This window comes from Otolemur garnettii, unplaced genomic scaffold (genome assembly GCF_000181295.1).
Source record: "Otolemur garnettii isolate 467f Iridium unplaced genomic scaffold, OtoGar3 scaffold00079, whole genome shotgun sequence".
Classification (NCBI taxonomy): Eukaryota; Metazoa; Chordata; class Mammalia; order Primates; family Galagidae; genus Otolemur; species Otolemur garnettii.
In genome coordinates, this window is record NW_003852474.1 from 8,152,213 (window position 1) to 8,164,729 (window position 12,517).

A 12,517-nucleotide genomic window follows, 5' to 3' on the forward strand; every position below is an offset into this window, starting at 1 on the left:
AACTCAACCTAGACCTCCCATTTCATCCTGAAATCCCATCACTGGGCATCTACCCAGAAAAAAAAAAATCCTTTTATCATAGGACACTTGCACAAGACTGTTTATTGCAGCTCAATTTACAATTGCCAAAACGTGGAAACAGCCTAAATGCCCACCAACCCAGGAATGGATTAACAAGCTGTAGTATATGTACACTATGGAATACTATTCAGCCATTAAAAAAAATGGAGACTTTACAGCCTTAGTATTAACCTAGATGGAAGTGGAACACATTATTCTTAGTAAAGCATCACAAGAATGGAGAAACATGAATCCTATGTACTCAATTTTGATATGAGTACAATTAATGACATGGTGGGAGTGGGGGAAAGGGAGAGGAGGGAGAGAAAGAAGGAGGGAGGGGTGGGGAAAGGAAGAACAGAGAGAGGGAAGGAGCGAGGGGGTGGGGTGTTGGTGCGTGCCACACCTTTTGGGGGCAAGACATGATTGTAAGAGGGTCTTTACCTAACAAATACAATCAGCGTAATCTGGTTTCTTGTACCCTTCATGAATCCACAACAATAATTAAAAAAATAAAAAAAGAATTATAGCCAAATAAAAGCAAATAGAACTTTTGATGCACAGGCGACGCCTATCACTCAGCAGGTAGGGTGCCGGCCCCATATACAGAGGATGGCAGGTTCAAACCTGGCCCCAGCCAAACTGCAACAACAACAAAAAAACAGCTAGGTGTTGTGGCAGGCACCTGTAGTCCCAGTTACTTGGGAGGCTGAGGCAAGAGAATCACCTAAGCCAAGAAGGTGAGCAGTGTGACTACACGGCACTCTACTGACGGCAATAAAGTGAGACTCTGTTTCTACAAAATAAAAACAAAAAACAACAACTTTTGATGCAAACAACTACTTTGAAGAGAGAGGGGATGGTGGTGTTCAACTTGCTGAACACCACCAATGAACACCAACATTATTAGAATAGTATGGCTGCACCTGTGTACAGAGTTAACAATAAGTGAAGATCTTGAATATTCTTTATTATTGCCCCTTAAAACTCTAAGAGACATAAAAACCACAGCATATTCCTGTTTCTTCCAATCTGTCATGTTCTTCTCATGTCAAATTTAATTAGAAAGGGATTTCAAAGTCAAATACACTTTATGAGGCAAATTTGAAATCTCAAAGGTGGTACTTCTGTATTTAACCTAAACTCCACATATTTTCCCATCAGCTCCTCACTCTGTGACTATTTGCTACATTAAAGTGTAGGGTCCTCTAAGAACAGAAAACTCCATTCAGTATGCCCAATTCACCTTTGTATCTTCTACAAACTAGCAACCAGCAGGCTATGTTAGACATTCCTAATGGGCACTATTTTTTTTTTTTTTTTTAGATATAGAGTCTCACTTTGTTGCCCTCGGTGGAGTGCTGTGGCATCACAGCTCACAAAAACCTCCAGCTCTTGGGCTTAGGAGATTCTTTTGCCTCAGCCTCCCGAGTAGCTGGGACTATAGGCGCCTGCCACAATGCCCAGCTATTTTTTTGTTGCAGTTTAGCTGGGGCTGGCACCCTATTCACTAAGCTACAGGTGCCGCCCCCAAATAGACACTATTAAATAAACAAAAATCGGCTTGGTGCCTGCAGCTCAAGGGGTTAAGGCATCAGCCAAATACACCAGAGCTAGCGGGTTCGAATCCAGCCCAGGCCTGCCAAACAACAATGACAACTACAACCAAAAAACAGCTGGGTGTTATAGCAGGTGCCTATAGTCCCAGCTACTTGGGAGGCTGAAGCAACAGAATCACTTAAGCCCAAGAGTTGGAGGTTGCTGCGAGTGTGATGCCACGGCACTCAACCCAGGGTGAAAGCTTGAGGCTCTGTCTCTAAATAAATAAAGAAGCAAACAAAAATGGTACCCGGAATGGCATCCACAACTTTAATACAATAAGAAAGCTCACTAGTTTAAACACAGCAGTTTAATAAAAACCATGTCCGCCACTGTAATGATTTCTATACTTTTTTGATCATAGTAAAACTTCCGAATCAAAATTTTCTGAAGCAATAAATTCAAACACCAGTTTAAAACTGAGAGAAAAAGTACAATGACATTTATCTAACAACATAGCAGCATCCTACTATATTAATTCTCCAAATGAATGAAAATGCATAACTTCAACCCATCATTTTTTAAATTTATATTTAAGTTGTAAATGTTTCTTATACTTGATCATATAGTTCCCTGAAATATTTATGAAGGTCTGAGGTTTTACTAAGATAATGAAGAAAAGAAGGGAGGGGACAAAATATAGGTGAAAAAAGGTCATCTATGAATCGATAATATTTAAAGCAGAGTGATGAACACATGTTTGCTCATTAGACTATTTTACTTATGTGTTTGAAATTTTTCACTTAAGAAAACTCACACTACAATAATCAAAACTGTGGTACCAACATACAAAGGAATAAAACTGAAATCTATCATCTATTGATTTGACAAGGGTGCCAAAAACATTCAGTATGGAATAAAACAATCTCTTCAACAAACGGCATTAGGACAACTAGATATCCACATACAAAAAAAATATGCAGATAGATTGCTATATTACACCATATACAAAAATAAACTCCAAATGGACCAATGACCTAAAATGTGAGAGTTAAAACAATAAAACTCTTAAGAAGAAAGCATACAGATAAATCTACATAACCTTGGATTTGACAAATGATTCTTAGATAAAACATCAGAAGCATAAGCAACAAAAGAAAAATTAGGCTCGGCACCTGTGGCTCAAGTGGCTAAGGCGCCAGCCACATATACCTAAGGTGGCGGGTTCAAATGCAGCCTGGCCCGCCAAACAACAATGACAGCTGCAACCAAAAAATAGCCGGGCATTGTGGCAGGCGCCTGTGGTCCCAGCTGCTTGGGAGGCAGAGACAGGAGACTCACTTGAGCCCAGGAGTTGGACGCTGCTGTGAGTTGTGATGCCACAGCACTCTACCTAGGGGGATAGTTTGAGGCTCTGTCTCAAAAAAAAAAAAGAAAGAAAGAAAAGAAAAATTAGACAAACCAGAGTTCATCAAAATTTAAAACTTGTGAAAAAGATTACCAAAACAGTGAAAAACAACCTACAGAATGGGAAAAAATATCTGCAAGTCATATACCTGATAAGGGGCTATATGGCTCAGGCAACATCTCAAGACTTCTTATAATCCAACAACAAAAAGATAAGCCAATTAAAAACTGGGCAAAAGGCGGTGCCCATAGCTCAGTGGGTAGGGTGCCAGTCACACACACCCAATCTGGTGGTTCTGAACACAGTCCAGGCCAGCTAAACAACAATGACAAGTGCAACAAAAAAAAATAGCTGGGAGCAATGCCTGTGGCTCAAAGGAGGAGGGTGCTGGCCCCATATACTAGAGTTGGTGGGTTCAAACCCAGCCCCTGCCAAAAACTGCAAAAAAAAAAAAAAACCAGCCAGGCACTGAGGCGGGCGCCTGTGATCCCAGCTACTTGTAAGACTGAGGCAAAAGAATCCTTAAGCCCAAGAGTTTGAGGTTGCTGTGAGCTGTGATGCCACAGAACTCTACTGAGGGTGACATAGTGAGACGCAAAATAAAAAAAAAAAAAAAAAAACCTGGGCAAAATACTTGCACAGACATTTGTCCAAGGAAGATATGGGTAATATGGTCAGTCAAGAGATGTTCAGTATCACTAGCAACTAGAGAAATGCCAAACAAAACCACAATGAGACACCACCTTACAACTACTAGGGTGACTATTAAAAAAAAAAAAAAGAATAGAAACAAAAGTGTTATGAAGGATGTGAAGAAATCAGAACCCTTGTATATTGCTGGTGGGAATGTAGTGTGGTATAGCTGCAGTAGAGAAGAATTTGGCAGTTCCTCAAAAAGTTAAACATGGGGGGGGTGCTGTGGCTCACACCTATAATCCTAGCACTCTGGGAGGCCAACGTGGGCAGACAGCTTGAGTTCAGTAGTCCCTGAGCAAGAGGGAGACCCCATCTGTACTAAAATAGAAAAATTAGCAGAACATTGTGGTGGGCGCCTGTAGTCCCAGGTACTTGGGAAGTTGAGGCATGGGGACTGCTTGAGCCCAAAAGTTTGAGGTTACTGTGAGCTATGATGATGTCATGGCACTCAACCTATGGCAACAGAGTGAGACTATCTTAAAAAAAAAAAATTAAAAACATAAAATTATCATATGACCCACCAATTCCACTCCTAGGATGACCCTCAAAAACATTATGCTAAGTGAAAGAATTCAGATACAAAAGGTCATATATAATATGGATCCCATGTATATAAAGTATCCAGAATAGGCAAATCTAATGAAGTAGATTAGTGGCTTCCAGGGCTCAGGGCAGAGAGAAATGGGGAATAACTACTTAAGGGCTACAAGATACTTGGGAGTGAATGTTTTGGGATTAGATGGAAGTGCTTGTACAACACTGTGGATGTACTCAATGCCACAGTATGGTTAACTTTAGATTTATGTAAAATTAGAATTTTTACATACTCTATCAAAATAGGAGACATTTAATATTTAATACTTCATTCCTTATTGAGAATTGATACATTTGTAGGCTTACAAAATGATTATTTGTCCTTAAGTTAAAATATAGCACAGAAAGCAGCTGCCACTTACAAGACTATAGTAATCCCCCTCCATTATAATTACCAATTGCTAAGATAACCAAGCCTGAGAACTCAGTAAATTCAGAAAGCATAAATGAAAGATTTACAAAGAGAGACACAGGGAAAAAATAAGAGCAGTATCTTTAACCAGAAACCTATAGTAAAAGTGTGATTTTTACAAATTGTAAGCCACACCACAATGAAATGTAGTGTGAACCTTGCATGCAATTTGGTTTAAGCCAGCGGTTCTCAACCTGCGGGTCACAACCCCTTTGTAACAATGAAAATACATGGCAGCATTAGGAAGGCTAAGAACCACTGGAACAAACAATTGTGAAAAGCTGTTTTGGAGTTAAAAGTGGAAATCTGAAATACAGACTAGATATTAGATTTTAATTATGTTAGGTGGGATAAGGACATGGTGGGATAAGACTTAGAGAGAAATGTCATGATATCTATAAAATACACAGCAAAAATGGGGTCAAAGATTAGTAATGATTAAATCTAGGTGATGAGTATTTGGGAGTTCATAAATCTATTTTCTTTGTATTCCTGTATTTGAAATTCTAAGAAAAATTATGAGTTTAGACTGAATCAGGCACCCACTACCTTGACTCATAATTTTTAAATTATGGGAAGGTGGTTTACCAAAGTCTTATCTCCTTAAGACTTTTGTTAGCTATTAACAAGTCTAAAAGAGGAGATCACTTTTCATAATTTTGACATTACAGTAAATTAAATTGCTAAGAGAACAGAAAATCAACCAAGTACGTGCCTATTTTTTCTAAGTTCATTCCTGACAAGTAATGCCTTTTGGAATAGTGACACCTAACCTTAAATAACAGGTTGCTCAACTAGAGTGGAAGATTATAAAGTGCAATTAAAATGCTGGACACTAACACCACAGTCCTTGTACTGTTTTTACAGGCATTAGATGTTGGCTTTGTATATGCAAGGTGAAGAAATAAAAGGAAAAAGAAAGGGAAAAGAAAATAAGAAAAAAATGCAAGAAAAATAAAGCATGGCGCCATAAAAGTTACACAGATAAAAAACTAGATAGGATGGCAGAAACTAAGTTCAAATATATCAATAATCACAAGTAATGTATATTTACTTTAAACTCTAAAGATATACTTTAGAGTACTTTAAATTCTAAAGATATAAACTATTTTTTTAAAAATCCAACTTTATGCTGTTTACCAAATGACAGAACTAAATCAAGAGGTATATAGAGAAGTTAAAACTAAAAATATGAAATCCTCAACAAAATACAAGAGAACTAGGGCCAGGTGCAGTGGCTCATGCCTGTAATCCTAGCACTGTGGGAGGCGGAGACAGGAAAATCGCTTGAGCCCAAGAGTTGGAGGTTGCTGTGAGCTGTGATACCATAGTGCTCTAGCCAGGGCGACAGCTTGAGGCTCTGTCTCAGAAAAAAAAAGTATTGTATATCTCAGTATAAGAGATATTTTTGGGTCAGTCGGGAAGACTGCTTGAGGTCAAGAATTAAAAACCAGCCTGAGAAAGGGTAAGACTCCATCTCTCCTAAAAACACACAAAATTAGCCAGGTATTGTGGCAGGCAACTATAGTCCTAACTACTTGAGATGCTGAGGCAGGAGAATTGCTTGAGTCCAGGAGTTTAAGGATGCCGTCAGCTAGGCTGACACCACAGCACTCTAGCCTGGGCAACAGAGACTCTGCCTCAAAACCAAACAAACAAAAAAACCAAGTTGGTCAGATATATGATAACCACCTTTGAAAAAAAGATTTACTATTTACAAAAAAAGGACAGAAGGAAGGAGGGAAGGATTGATTGACTGATTTGACTAACGACAACTGAAACAAGAAGAGAGGAAGCCAAACAAAAAATATCCTGAAGACTCAAATGAAGAAAATGAAAATTTACTTATATACAATTAACCAAATAAGTAGAGAACACAAATCATATTATTTGCTCATAAACATATTTCCAGTACCTAGTACAATATCTGCCATTTAAGTTCTTACAAAGACACTCAGTACCTTGAATGTGATGAATTAACACCATAAAGATGCCAAGTGTCACCAATAATCTTAAAACTTAATGGAGTCCCAATGAAAATCAATGTCAGGTTCTTTCCCATGACAAGTATTGCATTTTAAAGAAAATCATAATTTGTTAAAATATTAAGAGGGTTAACATGTTCACAGATGTTGTAAGTTGTCCTTAAAGTGATTTTCAAGTACCTGTAAGACAAACATTAATGATGGTCAAACAGCTTTGCAAATATCTCACAAATGCCTAAATCTAGGTTAGGAATCCCTAAACCAGCAGTTTCCAAGTTAGTCCTCCGCAAGACCTCTTTAAGGTGTCTAAACTAATTTAGGTAGTCAAAACTGTCTTCAAAATATTACCAGGAAGTTCTATTAGCCTTTTTCTCATTTTTACACAAAAGCATAGTGTAGTCTTTCAGAGGCGACATCATGTGTGACTTCTACACATCAAATGCATAAGCAGATGTGAGAATCTAGCTACCTTCTATTAAATCAGACAGTAAAGAGGTTTGCAAAACACGTTTACTTTTCTATTTTTTGGAAATATGGCTATTTAACATCATTTGTATTAGTTTTTTAATCTTTTTTCTTTTAGATTAATATGAGAATACAAACAATTAGGTTACGGTGTTTGCATTTGTTAGGTAAAGTCCCTGTTGTAGTTATGTCCCGAACCCAGGTGTGCCATATACCCTTATATTGTGCCCATTAGATAGCATATAAATCCCTCGGTCCTCTCCTCTCCTTCCTCCCTTGTCACCCCCACTTCAGCTTTATTTTTAAATGAAATATTTTAAGAACTTTTCAGTTTTAATTTGTTATAATTGTATTTAATAAAGATAAACCAAATAAACAAAAACCTTTTGCATTCCTTAGTAATTTAAGAGCGTAACAGAGTCCTGGGACCCAAGTTTGAGAATTGCTATTATAACCTAACTACTAGCACACAGTTCCTCGGCAAAATAATGCTTTAGCCACTTTATAGATGAACTTCAAGACAAATAAAACAACACAAAAACAAAAACAAGCACAACTAATGAGTAAGTAACATTAAAAATAGCTGAAACAGATCCCCACAGAAATCCTCAGCTTGGCTGGCTAGAGGTTACTAACAAAATCTGCTTTCTTATTCATTTACAGCAAACTTCTTCCCCTACCAACTTCCTAAAGTGTCAGTGTTAAGAATAAAGTTAAATTAAAAGAACTCTCAGATTATTCATTTTTTTAATGCAGATAAGAGTTTTATTAATTCAAATATTGTATGTACAAGGAAGAAATGAATTCCTTTACTGAACCTGAACTATTTACATTTTATATTGTTCCCTTTCTGGGAAGCCCCGGTGTGCCTGCTCTACTCACAGATTCTTCTGGACAGATTCTTTAAGCAGATCACCATGTTCTCTATCACAGACCTTGCTACCTGACTAAATAGGATGAATGCCTGAAACTAAGGCAATCACCTAAAGGTTAGGCAGCTGTCTCACAGATAGCCAGAACTCCCAAGAAAGGAGGTCAGTGGCCATTAATCACAGGAATGTCATCTGTAGGTAAGAGCAAAGAATAGTAGAGTCTCTATACTAGTTCACCACAAATGTAGGGAGGCCACAACAAGAAATGATCTGATGTTAAAGCCACCTAGAAGTGTAGTGAATCCTGAAAGACCTTCTAGCTTCTGAATGACATCCTTACCTCTATCACAACTGACTGTGGGATAAGTGAAATAATTATCTTCCTTCCCTCTAAATGGGGCTGGGTGTGTGGGGTTTGGGGAGCTGGCAGGGGAAGGCTTGCAGTAATCCCATCAATTAAGATAACCTACTAGATTCCTTATAACTTGAAAAAACTAACTACCACACTTAGTTATCACCTTTAAAGAGATCCTTAAAAGCAACAAAATGAAGAACTGGAGACTAATGGCAAAAATCTTTCTAGATCCTTTTTCTCTTGCCCACATCATTTAGAGTGCATCCACTATTTTGTGGATTCCATAAGGTCTAATTATATAAACTGACAACTGGGAAGGTTACAGGGAGAAATGGAAATACTAACTATATTTGGTTTGATCTGTAGATACTGAATCCCATACTTGATCTCGCAGTAAACTGAAAAAAAGGCAGAAAAACTTGCTTAACGCCTTATCAAACTCTCCTTGTTAGAAGTACACAAAGTGGAACAGAATTCTAGAATTTGTTCTTTAAACAAAGTTCTAGAATTCTAAAAATACTGACAAAAAGGCTGGGCATTGTGGCTCAAGCCTATGATCCTAGCATTCTTGGGGGCCAGGTGGGTGGATAGTCTGAGCTCAAGAGTTCAAGACCAGCCTGAGCAAGAGCAAGACCCCCATCTCTACTAAAAATAGAAAAACTAGCTGGGTGTTGTGAAAGGCACCTTATAGTCCCTGCTAGTAGGAAGGTGAAGCAAGAGGATCTCTTGAGCCCAAGAGTTTGAGGTTGCTGTGAGATACAATGCCAGGGCATTCATTCTACCCAGGGCAACAAGTATAAGACTGTCTCAGGATGGCGCCTGTGGCTCAAGAGTAGGGTGCAAGCCCCATATACCAGGGGTGGCCGGTATATGCAAAAAGAAAAAAAAAAGAAACTGCCTCAAAAAAAATAAATAAATAAAAATAAGTTTAAAAATATCTCAGTCACTGATAAAATAAAACATATGCTAGATTAAGAATAGTCAAGTATTTTATGCTCTTTCTATGAACTGAAAAGAGGTTCCAAGGCTCCATGCTACCCAGTTCTAGCCAGCCAGAAACATGCTTGGCTTAGAAGGGTCTGGGAGGGGAAGGTATGTGGAATGACAGTAAAACTTTTAAAGTAGGAATCTCACGCAAGAGAATAAAACCAAATACATCTCATTTTCCACAAGAAAATTCCATTATAAGAATATAAACCCTTAAACAGGATTTTCTCCTTCCTTTCTTTACAGTCTATGCTTTTGTTCTTTTATAAATATTCAAAATATCCTTTAGAAAAATAACATTTAAATATACAAAGGGAGGCCACTATGGTCAGCGACTGTAATCAATCCTAGCATTCTGGGAGGCCAAGGCAGGCAGATCCTTTGAGCTCCGGAGTTTAAGACCAACCTGAGCAAGAGAGAGACCAGTCTTTATTAAAAATTAAAAATCAAAAAAATGAGCCAGGAATTGTGGCCGGAACCTGTACTCCCAGCTACTCAGGAGGCTAAGACAGGAGGATTGCTCCAGTCCAGGAGATTGAGGTTTCTGTGACCTAGGCTGATGCCATAGCACTCTAGTCTGAGCAATAGAGTAAGTCTCCGTCACAAACAAACAAAGAGAAAAAGCAAACTCACAAAGCAGTGGAACTTCCCTCCCTTCACCTCTCAATTTCCTGTGTGGAATACCAAAACAAAAAAAGTCATACAGTTGTAGTCAAAGGAACTCACCCCCTTCACCTAAGGATTTCTTAGATATAATTTGAAAGGTATTCATGAAAAAGAATTCATAAAGCATATATAAACTTCATAGTGATATATGAGAAAACATTTGCTTCAAAATTACTTGTACCCTTCAACATGAACCAAAAATAAAGACTGGTGGGGGGGGGGGCAGTTGCATTCCTTTTATACCACCAAACCAATCTTTACACTTTCCGTGAAAATCTCTACAAATCATTAATAGAAATCGCTTTTCTCTAAGACAAGAGTAAATATCTCCCCTCCCGGTGGTTTTCTTACATCGTGAAAGAACATGGAAAGTAAAAACTGGAAAAAGAAATGTCTAGGTTGTTACTTTTCTTAATTTAGAGAAGAGATTTGTGTAATCCTGAGCCAAACAAATTGAAATTTTTTTGTTTTAATAAGAATCGGAGAAATTAGAAAACTGAGTATCTGATAAAAATCTAAGAAATCATTGTTAGTATTTTTTAGACTTGATGACAACCCCGTGGCTGTGTTTTATTTTTCGTTCTGTGGGTTTTAAGTATTTACCCTTTCAGATATACCTGATGGATCTACAGACAGAAGGCTACTGAAATCTGCTTTAAATTATCTAGCAGGCAGATGAAACAGAATTGATGGTGTGCCAACAATGAATGTTGATACATTAAGTTTTACTATACTAATTTCTCTATTTTTCGTAATGACTGAAAATCTCTCTCAAGGGAGGAAGTAACCAAAGCATCGAAAATCCTGTCAAAAGTGCAGAAATTTGGGGTCTACCACTGCATTCGTAATTCTGCTCTTTTTTCGTAATCATCTGGTTTCATTAACAATATATTCTACTCTCTAAACCAATTAACTTCCTCCAATAAACCTAAAACTGAAATACAAGACTATCCTTGTTTTTAATTTAAGTGCGAGGTGAGGAAGCAATCCATAATTTCAATTTACAACCAGTAATTTTAACTCCAAGACCACATTATCTGTTTTGAATCAAACTAATGAACAAGCACTAGTTGTCGTCTATTTAGTGTATCTTACTCACCACTTAGTATTTAAAACTAAATGTCTTGGGTAGCTAAGCCCCAAGGTAGAAAAGTAACAGATGGTGTTCGCTCGCGGAAAGTAAACTCTCAATGAAAAGGATAAAAGAACTCGATCGAATGTGACACTGAGAAATGTTCCAAAGATCTCTGGGTTAAGTTAATCCACATACACCCTTACAGTCCCTCCCCAGAAAAGCTTTTTAAACGGCTCGAAAGGATCAACCTTGGTCGGTTTGTTTCATCTCCTCCTCCTCCCTTCCTAGGGCAGGGCTAGAGAGTACAGAGATGACCAAAAGGCCGGAAGAAGGAAATCGAAAAGTACGGCGTCTAGATAACAAGCCCTTAAATTAATGACAAGTGTATCCCAATTTGATTAACTGAGAGTGAGCTGCCAAACAGCTTCCCTGAACTACCAGCGTGCCTGAGCGGCTCCGAGTAGAAACGCCCGACGGCGCAGACGTCAGATTCAGACCGCTTTCTCTTCCAAGTGTTCACAGGTACAAAAGGCATTTAAAAGAACTTCCCGACCCTCGCCAATAACAGCGCGGAAAAAAAAAAAAAAAAACACCTCCCTGGGCCACGCTGGCCGGTCCGCCCCTGTCCCAGCGGAGCTGCCTGGAGCCCGCCCCGTACGGCTGGGAGTCCCCAAACCACTGCCCCTCGTCAGGCCGGGGAAGGGGTAGGGGTGTGACTGACTGAACCTCGGCTGCGAGGACCCGCCAGGCGCTGAGGCCCTTCGTGCCCGCCCGCCCGGCCCTGGGGTCTTGAATCCGCACTGCCCATTCTGGGCCCGGGCCTGACGCCCCGCGAGACTCCTCGAAAGCCTCGACCACAGACCAACCCCGCGCCCCGCGCACCCCATGAGCCGCAGCGGCCGCCGCCGCACAGAACCAACCAGTGGCTACCTGTCTTCGCTCTTGTTTTTCTGTTTCTTCCCCATGGCTTGTCAGAGGCGCTCGTGGCCCCAGAGCCTCTATTCGGTCTCTCACAGACCCACCGTCTCCCGGCCGACTTCGGGCTCCGCTCGGCACCGTTCCCACCGCGCTGCCGCCGCTCGCACCCGGCTCTCCACAGACCCGCGCACTGGGACAGGGCACATATGGTGTGAACGATCAGTGCGCAAGCGCATCGCCCCACCGCCTCGGCGTGGGGACGCAGGGCGCGGCTCATCGAGAGCTGCGCTTCGGGTAGAGCGTCTCCAGTGGCTCCCACTGGCCAGGCAGGAGCCCTAGCGCCCCCTGCCCACAAGCGACCGCCGCGCTCCCACTACCACGGGGTTTCCAGGTTCTAGAACCCGGAGGTGGACAAAGAGGTTGTAAATGCCCCACGTCAACTCCCTCCCCATGAGGGCACCGACATTCGGTTCAGAAGCCGGACT

At 40.1% G+C, this 12,517-nt stretch overlaps 1 protein-coding gene across 2 annotated transcripts in view; it reads right to left on the minus strand.

Annotated features, from left to right (window-relative positions):
* Nucleotides 1-12,281, minus strand: part of EIF5B (eukaryotic translation initiation factor 5B) — an 81,768-nt gene extending 69,487 nt beyond the window's left edge. For both annotated transcript variants that reach the window (XM_012807940.2, XM_003794337.3), the window contains exon 1: nt 12,045-12,281. In XM_012807940.2, the coding sequence (XP_012663394.1) occupies nt 12,045-12,079 (35 nt within the window). In that variant the 5' untranslated portion in view covers nt 12,080-12,281. The remainder of the gene's footprint in view (nt 1-12,044) is intronic.
* Nucleotides 12,282-12,517: the final 236 nt, after the last annotated feature.